At 47.6% G+C, this 23469-nt stretch overlaps 5 protein-coding genes across 5 annotated transcripts; 1 reads left to right on the top strand and 4 right to left on the bottom strand.

Moving 5' to 3' along the window:
• Window positions 1–906: 906 nt before the first annotated feature.
• Window positions 907–3537, bottom strand: DFJ58DRAFT_499282 (cytochrome P450). The gene is made up of 12 exons (XM_041380699.1): window positions 3060–3537; window positions 2905–3001; window positions 2709–2845; window positions 2534–2659; window positions 2230–2482; window positions 2053–2178; window positions 1895–1997; window positions 1754–1840; window positions 1666–1700; window positions 1569–1615; window positions 1392–1514; window positions 907–1342 (listed from the first exon to the last, which is right to left on the bottom strand). Exons 1-12 carry the CDS (start codon window positions 3239–3241, stop codon window positions 1066–1068), a joined length of 1593 nt encoding a protein of 530 aa, XP_041241343.1. The 5' UTR covers window positions 3242–3537; the 3' UTR covers window positions 907–1065.
• A 4173-nt stretch (window positions 3538–7710) lies between these two features.
• DFJ58DRAFT_663896 (cytochrome P450) lies at window positions 7711–9903 on the top strand (the record flags this gene model as incomplete). Its single annotated transcript, XM_041382401.1, has 13 exons — window positions 7711–7883; window positions 7943–8039; window positions 8093–8229; window positions 8279–8404; window positions 8453–8705; window positions 8756–8881; window positions 8933–9035; window positions 9090–9176; window positions 9229–9254; window positions 9318–9364; window positions 9419–9541; window positions 9591–9620; window positions 9675–9903. 13 exons carry the CDS (start codon window positions 7711–7713, stop codon window positions 9901–9903), a joined length of 1557 nt encoding a protein of 518 aa, XP_041241342.1.
• A 1245-nt stretch (window positions 9904–11148) lies between these two features.
• On the bottom strand, window positions 11149–13257 carry DFJ58DRAFT_686549 (uncharacterized protein). Its single transcript, XM_041383308.1, has 7 exons — window positions 13159–13257; window positions 13067–13106; window positions 12612–13015; window positions 12155–12561; window positions 11782–12104; window positions 11616–11727; window positions 11149–11558 (listed from the first exon to the last, which is right to left on the bottom strand). Exons 1-7 carry the CDS (start codon window positions 13159–13161, stop codon window positions 11264–11266), a joined length of 1584 nt encoding a protein of 527 aa, XP_041241341.1. The 5' UTR covers window positions 13162–13257; the 3' UTR covers window positions 11149–11263.
• A 324-nt stretch (window positions 13258–13581) lies between these two features.
• Window positions 13582–13972, bottom strand: DFJ58DRAFT_843523 (uncharacterized protein; the record flags this gene model as incomplete). The annotated part of the gene is made up of 2 exons (XM_041392987.1): window positions 13582–13839; window positions 13928–13972. 2 exons carry the CDS (start codon window positions 13970–13972, stop codon window positions 13582–13584), a joined length of 303 nt encoding a protein of 100 aa, XP_041241340.1.
• A 7635-nt stretch (window positions 13973–21607) lies between these two features.
• Window positions 21608–23148, bottom strand: DFJ58DRAFT_499060 (ClpP/crotonase-like domain-containing protein). Its single transcript, XM_041380698.1, has 8 exons — window positions 22828–23148; window positions 22711–22767; window positions 22399–22640; window positions 22236–22270; window positions 22103–22170; window positions 21826–22027; window positions 21726–21749; window positions 21608–21659 (listed from the first exon to the last, which is right to left on the bottom strand). The coding sequence occupies exons 1-8, from the start codon at window positions 23016–23018 to the stop codon at window positions 21621–21623; spliced, it is 858 nt and encodes a 285-aa protein (XP_041241339.1). The 5' UTR covers window positions 23019–23148; the 3' UTR covers window positions 21608–21620.
• Window positions 23149–23469: the final 321 nt, after the last annotated feature.

Raw genomic sequence — 23469 nt, 5'->3', positions numbered from 1 at the left:
ACGTTTCACATTCTCATACCTTTGTTTATATCTTCTATCTCTCAACTCCCACCTTCACTACGCTGTTTGATTATCGTCTCATTTTCTTTTGCACTTACATCAACGCCTTTCCCTTTCATGTCTCGCCACTCGCGCTTTGACAGCGCCTAGATTTCTTGTATTTTTCGTATCTCCAGTGAATCCATTTTCCTCATAAGTCAACGTTTCAGTCCATCCAAAGACCTCGAATTACTCGAAGTATATTTACCAGAGTCTACTGAAGTCTCTCGAAACCCTTGCCATCAACTCTCGTCATTTATTTTTCAACGACAATATTGGCTGTGGAGTAATCGTCGCAATGGGATTCGTGGATATTTCAGGCATGTATCAAAGAATCAGGCTGAGCGGACGAATGCTCCTTTAATCTCTGCAATTATGAGTCTGACTATGAAGAATTCAAGACCTCCACCTTCCGATTGCAATAGTTTGGACACACGACAATATGGGAAGTGCTCGTATTAGATCTTTGCAAGTCAAGTAGGTGCTGTCGTCATGACGGTATGACTATCTTAATACACATCAGCTGCCCGTTGGGATCTTAATACCATGACTGAAGAGTTCGCGAGCCTGGGTGGCTCACAAAAAAGGTTATCATGACGGCACGAATTCCATATCATGCTTAGAAGACATTTCACCTTGCAACTCATATAATTACAACTTCAACTGCACACTGGGGCTGGGGTTTCATTCTATATCATCGTCAGTATCTTCCACCTAACCACCACACTTGTATGTTACGTTGAACGAGCCTCTTCTCCCTATCGCAGCCATGTGCTCGATATATTTGTCGAACATCTTGGGCAGGATGTCCTCCAGTTGAGTGTTCGCTAATCTGCATGGAATGAACTGCACAGTGAAACTTAATAACGACAAAGCACAGTCAACAGCTATCATACACGGTCTTCAATGAAACAAATTACAATGTGAGTTATTGCGAGTACATTTCTTGGTGGCATGGTTCCAATATTGGAGATTCATTCTGAACAGGTTCTCGTTCTTTCTCTAGTGGTGATCAATCTCATCCACTTACACGACCTCGGGAGAATTCTTCATCATGCGCATGAGCTCTGCTTCTGGAATCCTCAACTCGAATTTAATAGAGCACGGCCGGTGTGTTTTCTCCGAATTCATGAACCCCATGTCATCCAACGGCTGTGTAGGATCCAGGGTGAGCTGGAAGGCCCAAAGAATCAAGACCGTGCCTATGAACACAGATCTGCACTGATTGAAGTAAGCCTGGAAGAATTGCCATATACGTAGAATATAGCTTGACCTATTTGCGACATGTTGACCGGGGCACACGCTGCAAGGAATTTCATACAACGAACGAGTAGTCGGAAGACGCTGCTTACCGCCGACCAAACCCGTAGAGAAAATTAGTTAAATCGACTCTCAGGAGACCTTGGTCGTTTATCCAGCGTTGAGGTTTGAACGCGTCAGGCTCAGGAAAGACTTCTGGATCTCGACAGATGGCCCTAAGGCAGTGACAATCAAGTCTTCGTGGTTAGATTCGGAAGCTCGATACTTACCAAGTGTTGCCGTATACCGTAGTCCCAGCTGGAATGTGGTAGTTTTCCTGATGCCAGATCATCAGTCGCACAAGTAAGTTGTTCGAAGATCACTTGCCCAAATCACGTCTTTGGTTGTTCGGTGAGGAACTCCTGCAGTGTAGTCGTCGGAAACTGTGGGTACAGGCCACGAGAACAATACTCACCATTAGGGGTAACAGGCCTCCATCTCAAAGCCTCAGAGATGAAGGCACGCAGACGAGTAAGGGATTGTTGGTCGGCAAAAGTCGGCGCTTGAGTGCAGAGACCATTGAATTCTACAGAACTACAATAGGGAATCAAACTACCTCTGTGCCTTCCGATGACCGCATCGAGCTCGGCTTGAACTTTACTTTGTTCCTCGGGGAAACACGCGGCTGCCAGGAGCACTGCGCACAGGGCCAAAGTAGTCTGAACCTTGTTTTCAGCCACATATTTGTCTTCGGACACAGCAAAAACACCTCACCGTATCGGAACCAGCTCCGAAAAAGGCAGCACTGAGAAAAGCCGTCTCTACTTCTGTCAAACCATGGTGATCGCTATTTTCTAGCATATATCTCGTGAATGAAGGACCGATGTCCACATTTTTTCGCTGCAGAATGGCTTGAACACTTTATGTGAAGATTGGGGAGGCGATGCATACCATTTGCTCCTTTACTCGGTTCAGCTGACCAGTGTGGAGCTGCTTGCTCCTCTCAAACCCCCGCTTCAATTCTAGGCCATACCAAGGAATGTGTTTGAGCCATGGGATCGAGTCCACCAGGTAGTAGGAATCAGGGCGCAGGATTTTACTGACCAACTTCATGAGTTGGTACATCTCCCCAACTAGGGGATCAGTCGCAGAAGTGGGTGTAGTAGTCCCATATGCAACTTTCATCATTGTTGTCGAAGAAAAACTTTTAAAAAATACCTGTGAGCAGTGTACGGTCATAACAGAAAGCGCATACGTTATCACATGGTTCTGGAAGTTGTGTGGATCACCAAGAATGTCGAGGACCAGGTTCTTCGCGCGTGACGTCAGCAAGGGCTGATAAGCCTCGGCTGCTTTAGGCTGGAGGTGCGTATGAAGTGCTCTGCGACACATTGAAAACCAATTTAGGAGACGTCTTGCAGTCTGCGTACCTACGTTTTTGGCGAAACTTCTCCCCAAAGGGTGTGAGGGTAAGGCCCTGTCCGCCGCTAAACATTTCTCCAGCAGCAATCTTGCGGGGACGGTCAGCTAGCGCTGCGCCCTGATTCTCCATGATATCCATGGCGGCCTGCAACAGAGCATGATTAAATAAGCTTGGAGATAACAACTTGGCGTCGAGGGACTGACTTTGTAACGACCAATAACCACGAATTTTTCGAGTCCTGAGCGAAGAATGATCAGAGGTCCGTGCTCGTTAATCCAACCCGCTATAGTAACAAATGACCTGATCAACGACAGAGACCATGAGCTTCAAAGACTTTGTATTCAATGCGAAACTTTACTTGCGATGCGGCAGAAAGTGTCCCCTCAGCCTCCAAGTGGAAGGTGAAGGTGGGAGAGGAAGGCCATTAATCGATTGAGGAAGGTAAGCCTGAACGATTACTCCTATTACACCAAGACAAGCCACAGCGCCGACAATGAGCCGCGCATTGTCAGGAATGGACAAGACAGACAATTGTAACATGGCTGATAGGAAGAGCACAAGGAATGGTCGGAGAGAACTCAACGTAAGCGCATTGAAGTTATAACTGGTTTTTCAAATCCTCGACGTGACAGTTGATCGACGTACTTCAAATTCTGAAATCTATACCATTACTGCCACGTCTCGACAGCCCGTAGTGTTGGAGTGTTTGGCTTAAGGAAGGTAAAACCCGAGAAATTACTCATGCCAAGACAAGCCGCAGCACAGAGGAACGTAGTGACACCGACAACGAGCTGCGCGTTGTCAGAAACGCATAGGTCAGGCAGCTGTAAAATGACTGATGGCGACCATATCGATAAAGCAATGACGGCAAAGAACAGCTGCCAGTACTTGTAGATCCGTTCCGAGCCATTTGACAAGCTCGATGTCTCGTCTCAAGGGTAGAAGCATTCTAGAATGCAATTCTGCTGGAACTTGAACGTTGCAGCATAAATAGTAAAACGACCATCAACAGACAGCAGTGAGCACAGGCTGTGACACGACATTGACGCGACCCATGTGACGTGTCACAAATCCACGTCTCATCTACTACTACTGATTTCAATCATTGGCCCCACTTTGGCAAGCTAAATAGCTACACTCAGCACGCAGACACAATATGGAGAGCTGCGAAGAGATATCCAACACACTTGCAAAGATCTGCACCTGTCGCAAATATTTTCGTTTCTTTCTCGCCTCGTTCCCCCATCTCCCTCGGGGCAAGTTTTAACACACTGCTTCGTCGTCTAGTCTCTTTGCTATCCCGAGACTAACCTTCAGCTGCACACTCTGAATATTTTTTCCTCTCCGCGTTTAGCTTTTTATGATTCGAGTCTAAGTTTCAAAACTGCGCTCGGAGCCCGTTGATCAAGACCGCATGGAGCTCTCGTAGTGACCTCAAAAATCGGAATGAAAGTCAGTCAAAAGATTGGGACCCTGCATGTTGTTTCAAATCGATATGGCTCTTGTAAGTACCAGGCCTTACTAGTACTTCGACCACTTTCCTGAATGCACTTCAGTGAGTCACAAGCGCCCCACACTTCCCCAGTCCAACCGTCTCACCGCAAGATCAATCTTTAGACATCAAAGTCCCTCATGCGGCATAATGGTACCCCTCATTTCTATCATTCGATGGCACAAGAATAAAAAATGAGGTCATCTTCCCAATGGTGAAGAGCGATTTCATCCATTGTGCCCTCATTGAACCACGTCATCTTACGATCACCATATATTGCCGCGTTGATCCCCCAGCCTAGGGACTTTTTTCTTCTCTCCTGTCTACGCTTATGATAACGTTAAGGAGAATCCGGCTCTCCAGCCCAACTGAGCCCCTGCAATCCACTGGGACTTCAAGTTGATCTCGTGAAAAGGGAACAATGAGTTCATGAGCCGGTAGGTCAGAATTCCCAAAAGCCACTCATTTTCCGACTCATCCAATTGCAGCCTCCGATCCACATGTCGTTGTTCTCCATTCATGATCAATATTGCCACTTCTGTCTTCCAACTAACTAGGTATGGTTGATCTAATTTACTCGATTCTTAGCGGAGAAGAAGCCTGGCAGGTACGCGACCATCACTACCCGTGACTTCGCCAATCGATCTTCGGAAGCGAGTTTATTATTGTGTGGCCTGTGCCTCCCCATGTTGAGATGCTCAGCCTATATAGAAACTTTACTTCCAATCCTACGTTCGTTTACCCCGTTAAATACCCATTCATCTATTGCCTCATCAACCCCTCGCTTTTCACGTCTACCTTATCTGTATCTTCCCGCCTGGAAGGTACCGCGGTATGTTGTTCATACATCTTCACAGACCTCGCAATTGATTCAAGCGCCCCAAACCAGGAACTCGACAACTGACGTTATACAACAACGCCATCGTCCTGGCGTATCAGAAACAAAGCTCAACATCACCTACAGAGCCATCTTTGCGCTCTGGTTCCCCACTGATGATGGTGATATCACTGATCGCGTTATCGTGAGAGAAACAGGAAAAGCGAAGCATACATAATCGTGCGTCAACCTGGAGGCCTCATCCTAGGCTCGTAGTCAAAGCCAAGTCCAAGTGGATGGAAGCTGGAAGGAACGAGATTTAAAGACGAGCGCTCATTCTAGACTTTTGTCCTTCCTGCTGACTTTGAGGCACGGTCTTGTCTCACGCAGTATGATTTTGTATTTTGTATGGGCTGGGAGCTATTGGCGTTGCGTTGTGTGATGGAGAGGAGGGGGCGGTGAACTGAACCATTGCTGGCTACATCGTTACTGCAATCACCTGCATCGTGTGCATTGCTAGAACAATTTGGCCAGCAATGATTCCTACGTTCTGTTTGAAACTTTCGTGGATCTTATGTATAACGTCGTCTTACAGTATACATCAATGTTCATATTGTGTTTGTGGTGCAGCATAACTTGTATATATGATATCCGATGCAAGAGCAGGCGAATCCGAATCCGAGTCGTATTATTATACATTTCCCGGTGCATAACGAAGCACTCAACTAATTAACAAGATGGTCATGCCGTCATGACGACAGCATCTATTTGACTTGCAAAGATATGATACGAGCACATCCCATATTGTCGCGTGTCCAAACTATTACAATCGGAAGGTGGAGATCTTCGTATGTAGAACACGCTGTATCTTTCAAACTCCGCTTCATAACAGAACGGCGGACTCAGAATCAACAACTTGGTTGAAGTCCAAGCTACTAGGAGTACTACGTACTCATTTGGTACTCGTGCTCTTGATTCACGGAATCATACTCTTTATTTGATTCGTCCAGCGCTAAATATGCGCCCGCGCATGCACACTTAACAAGGTTCGTCAGTCGAAACTCAGGTGCGAGTTATGCTCTCATTAGCTTCCGCAACTGTACTAGTATGCAGCGTCCAGCGAGGCGCGTAGATGACAGGCACCGTAGTGGATTTAACATGCAACCCCATGTTTTTCCTGAACACACCAGTGAATCATAGATATATCACTGTAGCAGTTTGAGTGTGTCGAGTCATTCCAGAATCGTAGCCCCAGGTACAACTTGAAGGACCCTGACCTTGAATTCGCAGATGCAACAAGTTGTGAGCTGTTGGTTTGCTCTTCCGGTTCGTCCTGCAATATTCTAAGGTGACCTATGACATCTATTTATCGTGCATAGGTCACACTACAGCAAGACCGCAGTACGGCAGGATCTCCATCCAGATTGCGACCCACGTGATGTATTGTCCTTTACCATGAATCAGCTACGGAATCAATCAAATTCTCAGGTATCACTGTGGTTCAGAACCTCATGTCTTGTCCGTTGATGTCCAATTTTCAAGATCTCAATGTCTATCCTAGGTCGCTCCGTGTGTTTCCATTCCGGAGATTTTTGGGCCCAGCCTGCACTGCCATGCCCTAGCCTTGCGGAGAATTCAGACTACGTGTGGTTTTAAGCTCTTCTGTCGCCCGTCCTATTTATGAAACGACGACAAATTTTGTCAGCTGGGCTTCTGGGGCTGTTGAGGTTCCGCATACCTCGTTGAAGTGGTCGGTCTAGTATCACGCGCATCGCAATACTCATCTGCAAAGACATGCTGCAGCATTGTAATATGCTTCTCTCATAGGGCTTGCCTGCGGCGTTTTTACAGCAATGAATTTATAGGTCAATCTATCACGTCCTTCGACCATGTCTTCTATCTTCTTTGCATTAAACCTGATCCTGCGAAGACATAGTCTTCATATGGTCCACATATGGACCTGCCAACTCATCCCCCTGTCATGATCCCAGCTGTGCTACTGGAAGGGACGATAAAACAACCATCACCTGCTGGATCAGAATCTAGAATATGTCATGCTGCCATTTCCGCCATTTATGCCGGTCCTTCCAGAAGAATTGCACTAAAAAAATGCCTCTAATTACCATACGAGTCACGGAGTTCCGCCGGACATGAAACCGGTGAGACAGAACGAGAAATTTGAACTAGTATGCTGGCCAAAGAGGTTGTACACGTGCTCTCCAGTGGCTTCTCTTAATGGCCAAGTGCTACTAGGTGCGAGCGAACTGTCGCAGGCCAGCAGTGACATACGACGAGTTACTCCCAATCCTTTGGGCCCTCCCGTCAGCTGTATTACAGCTGCCCAACCTGTGCATTTCTGACATCGTTTCTCGGTGCTGCACCTTGTCTTGGTATGGCAGGAGTGTTGTTACCTTCCTAAACGAGAGAAAGGTCTTCGAGCCAAATTGCGGAGGCGGTGATTCTTTGCCAGCAGAATTGTCGCTCAATGATACTCCGACTCCATGTATACGAAGGACTAACGGTCTGTGGAAACGTGGCAATAATGGACCAGGATATAAATTTTGAAGTATGCTGGTCAACTGGATTTACATAAAGTTGGTCTGTCCCTCAGATAGTTGACATTGCTTCACTAACCTTGAAGTTGAGAAGCTACTTACGATGAGCTCCCTCCAATCCTTCCTTGCGCTTCTCCCATCAGCCATGTTACAACTGCCTGACCTGTCCATTTGGGACAACGCGCGGCTCATTGTCGGTGCTGTGACTTGTCTTGGCGTGATAGGAGTAATTATTCTTCCTCAATCGAAGAACGGCCTTCCTCTCCCACCTTCTCCTTTCACTTTGAGGCCTTGGGGGCATTTCTTGCCGCCTCGCAAGTAAATTTTTGCATGCAACACGTTGTCTGTTAGTACTCACGATGTTTTTCGCTGATTAGGTCATTTCTTGCCATAGCAGGTTGGATTAATGAGTATGGTCCTCTGATCACTCTTCGGTCAGGAGTCGGAAAAGTTGTGATTATTGGTCGTTACAAAGTCAGTCTCTCGACGCCGAGTTATCATAACCGAGGCTCACCATTCTGTTGCAGGCCGCCATGGATATTATGGAGAATCAGGGCGGCACTCTAGCTGATCGTCCTCGCATGATCGCTGCTGGAGAATTATTTGGCGGTGGATTGAGTATCGCCTACACGCCATTTGGGGACAGGTTCCGTCGGATGCGTAGGTTAGCAATCCGCAATATGTCTACTAATTTACTTTTCAACTTTTGGCAGAGCCCTTCATACGCATTTCCAGCCTAAAGCAGCTGGGGCTTATCAGCCCTTGCAGACGTCAAACGTGAAGAATCTGATTTTCGACATCCTCGATGATCCATACAACTTTCAGAACCATCTGACGAGGTATGTGCTTGTTGTTACGACCGTACACTACTTACGAGCGTTTTGAAGTTATGCTGCGACAGTAATTACGAAAGTTACCTACGGGGACACTGCGCCCACGTCTGCAACTGATCCCCAAGTCATTGAGATGCGTCAACTCAGGAAGTTAATTGACGGAGCCCTGCGCCCTGATGCTTTCTACCTTGTGGACTCGATCCCGTGGCTGAAATACATTCCCTGGTATGGCCGAGAATTGAAACAGGGTTTTAAGAGGAGCAAGCGACTTAACTTAGGTCAGCTGAACCGAGTCAAAGAGCAAATGGTATGCTTCACCTTAATGATCTTCACATGAAATGTCTAAGTCATTCACAGCAAAGCGATGTGGACATCGGTCCTTCGTTCACGAGATATATGCTAGAGAATGGCGATCATCATGGCTTGACAGAGGACGAGACTGCTTTTCTTGGTGGTTCCTTGTTTAGAGCTGGATCCAACACAGTGAGGTTTTCGTTGTCCAAAGACAAGAATGTGGCTGAAATTAGGGATCAGACTACCTCGGTGATATGCACGGTGCTCATGGCAGCTGCATGTTTCCCCGATGAGCAAGCTAAAGTTCAAGCCGAGCTCGATGCGGTCATCGGAAGGCATCAAGGTAGCTTGATTTCTTATTGCAGTTCTGTGGAATTCAACGAGCTCTGCATTTAAGCGCCGACGTTCGCCGACCAACAATCCCTTACTCGCCTGCATGCCTTCATCTCTGAGGCTGTAAGATGGAGACCAGTTGCTCCTAATGGTTAGTATAATCCTTGTGGTTTTGTACCTACAGTTTCTGACAGTCACTGCAGGATTTCCTCACCGAGCAACCAAAGACGTGATTTGGGCAAGTAATCTTTGAATAGCTTACATGTGTGTGTGACTGATGACCTGGCATCAGGAAAACCACTGTATTCCAGCTGGGACTACAGTATTTGGTAACCATTGGTAAGCTTCGAGCTTCGTGTTTAAACACGAAAGACCTAACTGTCACTGCCTTAGGGCCATCTGTCGAGATCCAGAAGTCTTTCCCGAGCCTGACGCGTTCAAGCCTCAACGCTGGATAAATGACCAAGGTCTCCTAAGAGACGATTTAACCAATTTTCTCTACGGGTTTGGTCGGCGGTAAGCACCGTCTTCCAACTACTCGTTCGTTGTATTAAATTCCTTGCAGCGTGTGCCCCGGTCAACATGTCGCGAACAGGTAAACCTATCATTCTACGGACATGGCCTTTCGGGCTCATTTCGATTGATACAGAACGGTGTTCATAAGCGCGGTCCTGATTCTTTGGGCCTTCCAGCTCACTCTGGATCCTGCACAGCCGCTGGATGACATGGGATTCATGAATTCAGAGAAAGCCCACCGGCCGTTTACATACCGGCCATGCACCATCGAGTTCAAGACGAGGATTCCGGAAACAGAGCTCAGGCGAATGATGCAGAGTTATCCCGAGGTTGTGAGATCGAATGGGATCGATGAGCACTAGAGAGGGAACAAAACGCCACTATCCGAACCATGCCTTTTAGGACTTTTACCCGCAGTAAATGCGGATTGTGTATTATAGCTGTCGACTGTGCGTTATCATTATCAGGATTCTCTGCGCAATTCTGTTATCGTTATCATGCCAGTTCACTACTCAGTTCATTTCAAGCAAATCGGTGAGCACTCGACCGCACTATTGCAGGTCAGTAACATACATGATGAGTTACCTCCAATCCTTCTTTGGGCTCGGTACGGACCCAGTACGATCTACTCGCGCCGATGGGCCTTGTAATCCCCTGGATGCATGTTCCTCTTGTTTGTTTTCCTCACACGTTCCCTTGCAGTTCCCTGCTACGTTGCCTCTACCTCGTCCACATATAAATCCCTACGAGACCGTGAGCAGGGACTTTCATCGTCGCATTTCGACTTACATTTTTAGTCTCGAACCCACCTACACCCACTATCAACCTGGCGGCCCCTTCGATTAGTTATGCATCGCCTGCGATTTGTATTGTCGATGTTCCTCTCGCGCAGGGTAAACAGGTATGCGTGCCTCTTTTTCCTTCTCACTGTACAGTGTATTCCGGTCCTCGTGCATCTATTTACAGCGGAACGACTCTAACCCTCCTGTTTTCCCCAACCCCGACTCACGACAACCATCTACATCAAATATTGTTAACGCCAGAGAGCATGGAAGTGGCAGATTGTGTTTCTGCCTGTAAGTTAATTCGAACCATAATTACTGTAGTTGTTACTCATTACATGCAAATACCTATCAACGACTTTTATCGAACCCATGGTCGCTAGACTGTCTACACTCCTAAAGTGCATGGGATATCAACACACATGCAGTCCCCGATGGTCGATCTGAGGTGTCGCAGGTCACGGGAGCGTGTACTACAATCTAGGCAGTGCGAGGACCTCTCTCATACGGTGTCGATCGGGTATCCAAACTGTCGCAACTTGAAGAAGGTTGTCTCATTCGTAATTTTGACATGTAATTGCAGAGATTAGAAAAGTCGGAGAGAATGAGCACTTTTGGCATTCGTCCGCCCAGCCTGATTCTTTGATGTATCGAGACGTGCCGTTGCGGCGATCTCCCATGCAGAGTCGAATCCAAATGTAAGCGCTAAGTTTAGCCTCGATTGATGGAGAGAATAGGACGGGAGAGTACGATGCTGCCATTAGCACTAAGCAGAGCAATGTTGCCAGCGGTCATTTTTACGCTCAGTCCGAGACTTTCGCTAATCTCGCTGCAGTTCATACCTTGACCTTCTGGGCATGTAGGATATCATATGCAACAAAAGTCCGTTTCGCAAATTCATGATGTATGATCATGCATTTCCCGGTACACATTAAGACACTCAAATAACAAGATAATTACCCGTCGTGACAACAGCATCCACAGAAAACACCGGGTCCTCACCACCATCTACTCTCGAAACAGCATCCACCCCAATGCCAGCGATACTCCCCCGACCCACGAATGACACGCGCACGGGGAAGAACACGCTCGTGTCATCGCCGCCGACAGTGAACTCGAGCGTGCCTCTGCGCGCTACGGTGGAAACGAGTGGGATAGACCAGTCGAGCGAGTGGGTAGCGGGGTTGATACTGTAGTCGCATTGCGTGGTGGTGATGCTGGGGTAGGAGCCAGTGCTAGAGGTATATTAGTGGGTGGGCGAAAAATTAGAGTAGGAACGAAGAGGAACTTACGGGAGGGGGATAGAGATGACGACGTCGTGCAGGGTGACGTTTTCATTCTCGAGCTCGTATTCGATATTGACCTCACAGGTACCATCATTTGAGGGAGAGGGCCAGCAGTTGACTTGGAGGGTGAGTCAGTGGGCGTGAAAATAATATATGCGAGTGGAGAGCTTACTGGACAATGGTACCAGGGACTCATCGCGCCCTGCATAGCGCCACTTGAGTACGGCAAGGGCTTGGCCCACGGGGAAAGCACGAGAAGGATCTTTGAGCGCGACGATACGGTTCTGGCCGGGGGCGAACTTGGCGACATTGGGGTGCTGCTTGAATTGGAGGTCGGAGCCAAAGTCGGTGGTGGGGGACGGGAGTGCGAGCTTGATGTGCGCTAAAGCGGGGTCGGAGACTTGGAGGTTCATGTCGCCCTTGACCTCCATTGATTGTACACCACCATCGTGCATAAGGGAGACATCGATCTGTTCCTTGATTACGATATGTACGCTAGAGACACAGATTAACAGGGACGGAAATTGAGGAGGGCGAGTACTCACCTTTCAGCTGCGATAGAGGGCAGGCTATTTCTTGTGTTAGTTGGCGCTGGTGATGGATCGGGGATAGGAGGCGTGGGTGGCGCTGAGAGCTCCTCGGAGACTAGCTCGCCGCCGAGAGCATCTAGAAGCTCGGCTTGCCTGGTCTTTTTGCTGCCGAGTTTCATGCCACTGCCCTTGAACGGAGGTGTGCGGGCGCTGGACGCAGGTGCAGGTGATGCGGTGCGCGCCGCCGGCACCTCTGGAGCGTCGAATCGCTGAGGAACAGAAGAGTATCCAGACATGCCTCCACCGAGATATGAGCTGCCCCCACTGCCGGATACAGCAGCACGCTTTTGCTGCTCCCGGCGCTGGAGCTCAAGTTGGCGCGCACGACGCTTGAGCTCTTCTTTTGCCTCTGCTTCTTTGTTCTGTCATTAAATGAGTGGGGGGTCGGGTAGTCTGACTGGTGTGCACTAACCCTTGCGATGATATCTTGTATCTTCTCCTCGTGACTCTCCATCTCCAATATGCTCCTTACCTGTATTAGATTAACCTGTTCTCGGTAACCCATGCTCACGATCTCATCGAAAGCGCTAAGCAGCTCAAAGCTCTGTTTCTGAATTTCACGCTCGTCTGCGGTGCGGCAGATATCAGACACGACGCGCGCAAAAAGGTGGAGGGTATCGATGTCCTGAAGGATATTGGAAGCTTTATTAGTGATAAGAAGAATGTAAAGGTCTTCCAAGGGCTGATAGACGTAGCGGACTTGAGCGGTTTCTACGGAAGTGTGTTGAGAGTTTGTCGGGATGAGCTTTGGGAAGGATGCAAGTAGGGATTCGATATGGGTGCGCGTCATTGGGTGAAATTGGCGCGAGAGCACCGCTGGAAGTGCGTGTTAAGATATCGGTTTGGAGAGTTGGTAGGTAGACTCACCTTTCCCGCCTTTAGTGCATATCGATGCTGCTAGAACAACCTGCGCTTTGTTAGATCCTGTTCGTGTCTAGTCTGGAATGTTTGGCGCTCACCATCTTGATGAACTGGAAGGGTTATGATGCTGAAAACCCTTGTGTGCACGCGTCTGCAGTCTCTGATCTTGGTCAGTTCCTGGTAGTATTATAATCTAGTGTTGGTCAAACGTGTCAGAAAGAAAGCGACCCCCACATATTCCTGCATTTGGAACATTCGAGGGGTCAGAACATAGCTCCCTACGCCGGAGATATCACTCGTGTCTTTTCAGGCGCTTTTACATACATGGTTGTTTTATTCTTGACCTCAAATTAACAATGATGTGCAGGTTCGTCAAGTCAACAACTCCTTCATCTATAAGACTTGTTGTTCAGATTTCTACAGAAATTTGCTGAAGAAGCAAAGCGTCACTGCCACATCCATCTGTGTATCATTTGTCTCATTGCGGTACGCGTTCTGCACCACCTAAGCTTTGCGATCAATTATACACATTCATCCTCGAGGTTTCTACTTTCCATGTCATGCTGGACATAACTTTTCGACGAGAAAAATGCCTGGGACGTCGCAGTGACTGATTCCATGCGCGCCACCTCCTTCTGAGTCACAGTCGCAAGCACCACTGACGACCATCCCCAGCCTCTGCAGGTGGTGGCTACGCTGAAACGGTCTTCGAAACTGCTCGTACCCAAGGTTTGACGCTTACCAATGGTATTGGAGTCGTCAGGTCGGCATGAACGCAGCTACAGGCGGGAAATTTTGCGGCTACTTACTCGACCCGGGGCTGCAGCAAGCGTTTGTTCTCCTCGGTTCCACGAACATTGAACTTACAAAGCAGACTATTATGAATGTGAAGAGTTCATAGAACCAAGTCATATTTGTCTGTCCCTCGCCTTAGCCTCTTACTACGACTGAACGATAACAGGATATTAACTCGGTTGCAATTCTTGTGTGCACATTTCGGTTAGGTATGTCCACGTTTTCATCTAATTTTCAAGTTTACCAAGATAACAGACTCGTGCTCATGAACACGTCTTACGATACCCACTAAGTTAAAACAGGCTGATTAAAAGATAACTCTACATGCTAGCGCAGACAACCTCGTGTAATTCAAATGACCAGGAATATCACTTCCGATCTCCCTTTAACACCGTTCGTAAGCGAAGAAATGACGGAATGCTCAATATGATTAAAGGTAATTTGACTGTCTTGTAGGGCGCAGTTCACTCATTTTTGATATCTAGGACACACTTCTAACGCTACCCCCATTCTACGTGCGTCCTTGGTAAGAACATTATGCGGAACAGGTACCTTGGATACCCACTGATGCCCCAGCGGACCTCATTCGATAGTCTATTTCTTTCCCATGCCACGATCTGCGCTTGCTCACATCTGTCAGTGAAAGTGAAATTCCTCGATTTTTTGCGCCAACGAGGCGAGCGACTAATGCGGACCAGTCCATTTATGAGAACGATGCTTCTGAGTACCTCGGACCCACGTTATGAGTCCTATCTTTTTCAGTTCGCCAGCGATGCACATGGCTGGCCTATAGGGGCCTGGGTCGATTAAACCGTGGACTTTTCATTTTGTTTGGCGACTAGTTGCATACTTATTAGACAGGTTTCACAATTCATGTAAGTGGTTTTCATCCCTTCAGAATATGTGTTAATTTTTGCATTCAGTCGACCGACTTCCTTGTAGTAAATGCCAGCCTTCTCGCTTTTCTGGGCACGGATACAGGAAATTCATAATGCGGTCACTGCCGACGATTCTTTCCAGAGAGAATTATGCGACTGTTCGGTCTAACCCATGTGACAATATGCAAGCGCTCACATCAGTTAGTGAACGTGAAATTGTTCAACTGTTGCCTCCGTTTTTCAGAACGATGCTTCTAAGCCCCCTCGGGTCCAAGGCGTGGGTCCTGTCTTTTTCGGTCCGCCAGCATTGCACATGGGTGATCTACGAGGGCCTAGGTCAATTAACCCCACGGTGGACTCCCAGTTTTTTGAGTACATTGCATACTGAGCGGACGGATTTCTTAAGTCATGTGGGTTGTTTTGAACTGTTTGAAATATGTGTTAATTTTCGTATTCAGTTGGCCGTGGTACTCGCAGTGGATCTCGACTTTCTCGCTGTTCCAGGAAAATCACAATGCAGTCACTTTTCCAGAGAGACTTGAGCGACTATTTAAATCTCTCAGATCCCTGTGACGATGTCCGTTTGCTCAAATTGGTCAGTGAAAGTGACATCGTTCAACATTGGTCGCCGACGAGGTGAGCGCCTAGTCTATTCACGAGAACGAGGTTTCTGAACCCTGTCGGATCCGTTCCGTGAGCCATTCTGTTTCGGCCTGCCAGCAGTGCACATGGCTAGCCTAAGAAAATTGGGTGGTTTTTATCTGTTCAGAGTATGCATTGATCTTTGTATTCAGTTAAATGGTCGTGTTCGTAATGGACACCAGCTTCCTCGCTGTTTCTGGCGTAAATCCAGGAACTTCATAACAACAATTCAGTTCCTTTCCTTTTCCCATGCCATGATCTGCAATTATTTACATTGGTCAATGAAAGTTAAATTCTTCAACTTTTTGCGCCAACAGGGTGAGCCCCTAATGCGGATCAGGTCATTTATGAAGGCAATGCCTTCTGAGTCCCATCGGATCCGTTCTGTATGCACTGTCCTTTTCGGCCCGCCAGCAGCGCACACGACTGCCCACACAAGTTTGGTTCAATGAGACCGCGGATTTCCTGATACACCACATTCTGAAGAAGAATGAGAAGAGTCTCGGAGCTTGCTACTGTCTATCTCGACGCTATGACTCTGAACACTGACCCCTGGCACTTCCCAACCTGTCGACTCCTCAAGCCATAACCCTCTCTGAGGCTGAGCCTGGAACCCACCGCTACAGTGAGACGGAAGGATTTGTGTGTGATGAGCTGAATATTTAAATATTGAGTGGTTTCAACTATCTGGGTGCTTTTCACGTTTTTGGGGTACGCGCTAAGTCAGTCGACCGTAATGCTTGCAGCTTCTTTGATGTTCCCTGCGTAGATCCAGGAAAGCTCACTTGGCAGTCACGACAATTGCCACGTCCTTATCTACTCTATTCGCCACCGGATCGTCGATAGTTTCGGTCCTGGCCGAACAGAACCGTAATTACTGCGCGAGGTTTACTCAAAACTGCCGTTATTCGCCATGTGGTGCGGATTTTGATTGGGTTGTATTCGTGGCTCGAAAGACACAGTCAACATTCAGAATGGAACTATTAGAAGTGTACCCCACTCGTTAATGACGGGGTTTGTGAATTTGTTTGATTTTTTGTAATTCACAAATTGATGTCAGGCTAATAGGTGGTATTTTCGCCATTGCATTCTCTCACAATATCTTCAGATCTACATCAGTTGCAACGCTCGTATCTAGTGGCGATTCGTGGCCGTGTTCATTGGACATATCCGGCGTTGGGCGGCCTTGTTCACCATCTGGTCGATATGGGCCATAGGGGATCTCCACGTCTGCTTAGCTCTCGGAAACTAGCGTATTATTCTTGTGACATCAAAAGATGATCACTATTTTCTGATCTATATCGTTTGCAGCGCTCATATCTGGTGGCATTAGGTGGGCACTGTAGCCGTGTTCACCATCTGGCTAATGTGGGGCATTTGAGGATTCCCTTTATTAGGCTTACCTGGTCGTTTGGGAAATTAGTGCATCGGCTCTTGCAACAATCAAGAAGCCTGGTGCAAATGAACGATCTACAGAGCAATCTTGAATACGGCAAGCACGGATGTCCTCGATTTCATCTATCGGTCCTGAACAGGGATCGCGCTGCCATTTTGTGGTGTGACCATTTATTTCTGTCAGTATCCATCAGCAGCTCGCGGCGCACTCCTGTCGTGCCTGTTCTGAAAGATGTCAGATAAGCACGTTTTGTCACTTCCGCATCGCATTGACATGCAGCATGAAAACCTATTTCCATTTCTGTAGACTGGGATTAGTATTACTCCACTCAGCGCGCCTCTATTTGCTTGTGCAATTGTGGAACTGGAAACGAACGGTGACCCGCCCTTGAGAGACATCTTCGGTCACACATCTGTCAAAACGCCAGTGGCGCATCCTGTCGGCGCCAATCCCACGCCGCCTGATTCTGCCAACTTGAATCTCTTGGCCGCGGCAGACTAACGGAACGAGTTGGGCCTTCGGGCATGTATGTTCCCCATGAGGTGGCGATATTTCTGATGATTGTGCTCAACTCTAATATTGCATGCAGATTTTAGGACGCTTCCCAGCCCTGGTATTGTACCCCGTTGAGCCGTGGACGTTGCAGAATACTCTCAAGGTGACCGGTACGGTATGGAAATGCCGCCTCAGCTCACTCTCCGGCAGCAAATAGAAGTTCTGAGTATGAAAATAGTCGTGAATTCATGACCGATTTCCAGTGCATGATCGATGTGTATGATGGCGCACGTCTCAACCACGTACGACCAAGTACTGTACCCTGTGCATAGCACAGACATAACCATAACGACAGGCATAGGCATGAAGCAATGTGACTTCAATATTAATGCAGACCGGTGACGTCTTCTATTTTCCTAGTTTATTGGTGTAAATGGTGTGTAACTAGTATCCACGGACAAGAAGAGGGGTGTCAGTTCGCTTGGCCTAGTAGAATAAAAATATGCCCTGAGGTATTTATTGGTGCTTTTCACATTTCTACCATCTTACGGACTCCCGTGACTCGGAATAGAAGTGGGTAATGCTCTAAGCCTGAACCATGTTTTTTGAGATTCCAGGCATATGTCCAATCAGTCCAATCAGCAGACATGGCCGTGCAGTGACTAGTGGAGAATATGACTAGCGGAATGCCCACATAAAGCACTAGCGGAACTTACCGAAGGACATGCTCAGCCTCTTCAGTGAGTCTATCTGTCTGCCCAAACAGTACATATGAGAGCTTGAGATTCCCAACAATGTTCGGCGGTGTCAGACGCGTAGTATCCCCGACTCCCAACGTTAGTGGAATACGATCATCTCCCCAAACCTCTGCCGGCTACACCCGGGCCGTGTTCGGGCCTTTTCGGTTACAAACATTTTGACACCTTATTTGCAAGAGGCAAAGTTGTCTTTGCGTCTCATTCAGTTCTCGCTGAGCCCTTTTTTCGTTGTGCATGTCTCGGTGGGCCACTCCTGCGTAGTGTTTTGAGCTTTCCGTTATGGGATGTTCTAGAGCTTTGCGTTGACCTCCGAATATCTCTGTCCAGTGCTCGGGTCTTACAATCGAAAGTAATTGTTTTTTGTTCCGCCTTGGCATCGACGTAAAACAGGAGCGCATGCAAACTACACACATCAGAACGATATGGCTCGGTCCACTTTCAGTTCTTCCAGCCTCGCTGAAGCCTCATTGATGGGCACTCCTTCAGTTGTTGGCTCTTCTAATGCGACCGAGGATGGCTTGAAAGCTAAAGGTTGGGGAGGTTACATCATTTTCCTGAATGTTGGACCAGGTATGGACTGCGAGGGAAACCCAAGGCCAAACCTCTATAGGTCACGGCTCTATCTATCGAGGACAGACTACGGCTACCGACTACCAGCCAGGACTCCTGTCACTGCACCAGGACCCTGGCAGACCTGCGCCATGGTACACTGTCAGGCTCACTCCGCCTTTAGCTCGCGTGCATTCTTCTGGCCTCTGGTCCCATTAACATTTTTCGTTTGGTGGTGAATCCTGAGAGTTTTGGTCAGTCTATCGAGAATCTCTATCACCTTTCTCGGAGGTTTGGACATTTTACCTCGTGCAAATTTTTAATCAAAAGCAGATCTAGACCTGGCTAGAGCATTCTAGACTTAGCCTGGAATGCTCTGGAGCGCTCTATATTGCATTTAGAATGTGATTTCACTATTGGCAAAACGTGGTAAAATGTCGAAACCCCCGGTGTGTCATGCATGACGGCACTTGTGCCCTAGAGTTTGCACCGGAGGGCGAACCTGTTGTCTGTGAGTCCCTCTCCGTGTTATTTGTTCATTTAACTTATTCAAATAACACTTGATACCACTTCGTTACCTGAATGGATTCAAATGCATTGTGTTTGCAAGATTTTGGCTTTCGACAGTGGATGGAAAACCGCGGGTGCCTGACAGTGTAAAATTTGCTCGGATATGAATGCGAGGATCCTAGAAATACGGAATTGGGGACTAGGCGCGTAGGCGCCATGCTGTTGAATCTGCACAAATATTATTGGTGTCCCCCGAAACAAAATGTGTGTCCCCCAAAATAAGTTGTTAAAATAGTATAGCACTATTAGCGCAAAACACATTTATCTTAGTGTTCATAGTATCTCATGTATATGTTCTTCTGAAATAACTACAGAACAAAGCCAACTACTGAATGAACACTCGAGTTCGGTGAATAGCACTACCAAAACAGGAAGGTTGCAACTTATTTGAAGTCCCGCTGCTCAACAAACATCAACCTGAGCTCGCTGTTGAGGACGGCGCGCTCAAGTGTTCACTCAATAATGATTCAGCATATTCCTGAAATATTTCTGAAGAAAAAAACTAAATATATGGGACGTTCTGAACACTAAGATAGGTGTGTTTAGTGACAATAGTACTATACTACTATTTTAACAATTTATTTCGGGGGGACACGTTTTGCTTCCGGCCCGGGGGGGCACAGCATATTCATCAGCATAGTCGCATCGTCCACTGTGCTCTCGCTTATCAACTACTGCCACACCAGTGGCAGCTTCTACTTTTCATGATCGGCGTCTTCCTCAAATCTCTACAGCCCTTAACTCTTTAGACGATTATCAAGATGATGATCTCGTGCTCAGCTTGAGACCCGTGAGTCGTGGCATGATAAAGAACTTCCGAGTCTTCTCAATATGAATGAATCAACTTGACGCTTACTAAGTGTAATCTAGACTCTCACTCAGTACTTCTTGACATTTCCCTTGTTGCCGGTGAACTTTTGTTGACATCTTTGGCCTGCTGACTGGATCTGCAGTGGCCCTGGTTCAGCCGTTGTCCCCTTTACAACCGAGTCTGCGTTCATACGGAATGCCTTGTTTCCGATTACATGGTACGTCAAGTCAAGATGGTATCGTGTATGATATTATTATTATTAATGGTCCACAGCGCATTTTCCCCGCTACGGCCAGCATTAATATCACCGCGTACTTATTTGCACAGTTGACAATTTGTCTTTTTGGCATCTTCTTCGATCAAGTCATTTTGCGACCCTTCCTGCTCTCCTCCCCACTGGCAGGATACACCCTGATACACCTCATTATCTGATACGTGACTCAACCACAAGGATTGTGTATTATGGGCGTTGCTGCGGTGACTCCTTCCGCTACTTGGGTCCCGCCTCAGATAATAACTTCTCCCGTTTCACGGACTTCATACCACCCTGATTGTCCATGTATGTACAGTTCACTTCATGCTCTGACAGCTTGTTGCTCACCCCGCTCCCAGATATCGAAATCCGCGACTATCGCGCCCCACGAACCCAACAAGACTATCTCTCCCTCACTAGTTCTTTTCAAACTCAACTTGGATAGATTACACTTCAAAACAACCCTATATAGGTGTATATGATATGCTGTGAGTCGGCAAGTCAGATGAAGACCGTTCGATTGGAATTGCTAACATGAAGTGATACTCGGACATACGTGATCTTGGCACGCTGAAGTCCATCCCTGACACAGGCCTCCTGGAAGCTTTTGGATCGCCAGCGTGGCCCTTTTCAATCATACGCCACCTGTTCCTGTTCTACACCGATTTCAGCTAAACATAGGCTGTGGCTATCCTCTGTCAAGCTGATAATCCTCGGACCTATCACTTGGCAGCCTTATAGTACCGGTTCACGGTTTTCACTGAGCCGACGTGTCTAACGCTCACCTTGGCGCTGGAAAAAGAACTTTGGTTCTCACGTTTTGCGCGCTTCTAAAGTTCTGGTTCTAGATCATGTACGCCATGTTTACATATGACATGATATTCAAAGGCAAAAAGGTCGATTCCTTTGTGTGCCCTGCGGGCTTTCACGGGTGCACGGTATACCTACGTGGCATGCAACAACCTTGCGATAACGTTGTCAGAAAGCCACATCGAGCGTGCGCTCGATGTTGACCCCCCTTCGGCTTGAGAATAGGCTATTTTGAGTTTGGAATGGTTAACTTGGGGTGTTGGTACGGATCCTTATAGATCAGATCATACAATCGAGGTAGGTTTCCTGGTCTTGTTCGCGGGATGGCATGCTAATTTGTTGTTGAGAACGTGATAAGCGGAAATAACTTTTTTCTTCAATGTCGTTCTCGCTGGACGTGCTAATTTTCCCACTTCTTCGGGTCATCCAGGGGCACCAGGAACACTCATCGTCGGCATCGTTAAATTCTCAGAGGACAAGTCTCGAGGATTATCTCACTAGCATTCAAACGATCACGCAATCACACAGGAGTTTATGTACGAGAGATAACGCATTTATGTATACTATAACCTTTTAAATATCTTGGATCAATAATCAACCACGTCATAGTTTCGCGGGATTCGACCACCTAGGTTTGCGTCTCTGCGGAAGAGCGAACGGAAGGAACACGTTAATTTGATTTAAATTGTCACAACTTGTACACCATACCTCCGAGAAAGCGGCCAGTCCCTCCTGGATTAACGTCAGAGGGAAGAAGGATGAATACTCCATATACCCCATAAGACAAGTATGACGTGACGTGACGTACCTTGATGTTTGCGCCGTGATACAAACGTTTGCTCACGAGACTCATCGAGTGGGTTTGCACAGCTTCTTCGAAATGGTGCTTTTGCGAAAGTATAAGGCCCTCCTTTGAACTCTGAACCGAGTCAGGGGAGTTCATGTTTATCTGCCGTGCGATGTCGAGAGCAGTAGGTACAACAGCCGACTTTTCGACGACGAGGTTGACACTGCGGACCGGAAGTGTGCGCATGAGTGTCAAGAAGCTGTCTTTGTGACTAGCGGCGATTGTAGGCTTGACTTACAAACGAAATCTGTCTCTAGCTTGGGCGGCAGTGATGGTATTTCCCAAGAGCAGCATCTCAGAAGCAAGCTACGCCGCAAGATTTTCTCAGTAAGCGGAGATACCCTGTGAGTTTATTCACGCCGAAGCGATACCTGATGGCCCGCAACCCTCCCTAACCTGGGAATAACTGCAAGGAAGACGAATCACCGATCAGCAAAGTTTATACATACCCGCCCCCCGCTTTAGTTTTCCAAAATAATCGACGAAGATGAGGCTGAAAATGGAAATAGAATGACTGATGCGGCATTCACTCACCTCCTTGTGCAGCTAGTACACCACGCTTGACTTCTGGAAGTGCGAAGACGGCGTCTTCGCTTGCAATGACCACATCGCAGTTTAGTATCATTTCAACACCACCGCCATAAGCCGAGCCATTCACTGCGGCGATCATAGGCTTGCATGAGGTGTGCCGGCGCGAGATAGACGCAAACCCGTGGACAGAAGAAGCCACATTTTCTTGTTCTTTCGCCGTTCCACTTGACTGATCGTGGAGCCAACTAGTGTGAAAATGAAGGATCGAGGGAATAAGGAACGACAGGATGGCGAGCACTATTCTTCATTACTTACGCCTTCAAGTCGGCTCCTGCACAGAAAGCACGTCCTTCACCCGTTACAATGACTACCCTTGAAGTACGGGACAGAGAAGTTGAACAAGATTACGATAAGCTAGGTGACAGAACCTACCACAAAGAGGGTTCATCATCAAACCAATTTAAAATGGCAGCTATGCCAGTGGTAAGTTGAGGTGTCATGGCGTTGAGGTGCTTCGGACGGTTGAGTGTCATAAGCATCACATGCTCTTGAGGGAAAGACACTTTGAGTTCCTCCGAATGAGAAGGCAGGTGCAGGGCCAGCGGGTCCCAGTTGGAAGACATGATATGAAAACAGTTGGTAGTACACAGCTAGAGCCTAGACACAGCTGCGAAATGACACACACACTACACAGGATAGAGTCGGATGGAATCGGATTTCCGGCTGCCACATGGGAAAGAAAGCTAGGAGGCGCTTAAACATATGAAGACGAGAACCAACGAAATTACATCCGAATTCAACCCGAATTTCTAGACCTGCGCACTAGAAATAACTGCATCACGAAACACGATAATATATAGTTTCGAGGTGAGGTCACACGGAACAAAATTATTCGTGAACCACACTAGTAGTATTACGCCGACAAGTACGACGGAGAAGGTGACTCGGATAAGGACAGCCGAGTCCGCCGTAGCTGTGGTATGGGCGTAGGGTATGACTCAGACGCACTTCAACGTTGACAACGTTGGCAAGCTTCTTCCAGCTCGCTTGCAGATAGGCTTCCAACTCGTCATA

Source organism: Suillus subalutaceus (assembly GCF_016647625.1).
Source record: "Suillus subalutaceus strain FC151 chromosome Unknown DFJ58scaffold_91, whole genome shotgun sequence".
NCBI lineage: Eukaryota > Fungi > Basidiomycota > Agaricomycetes > Boletales > Suillaceae > Suillus > Suillus subalutaceus.
This window is presented reverse-complemented; position numbering and strand designations above follow the sequence as displayed.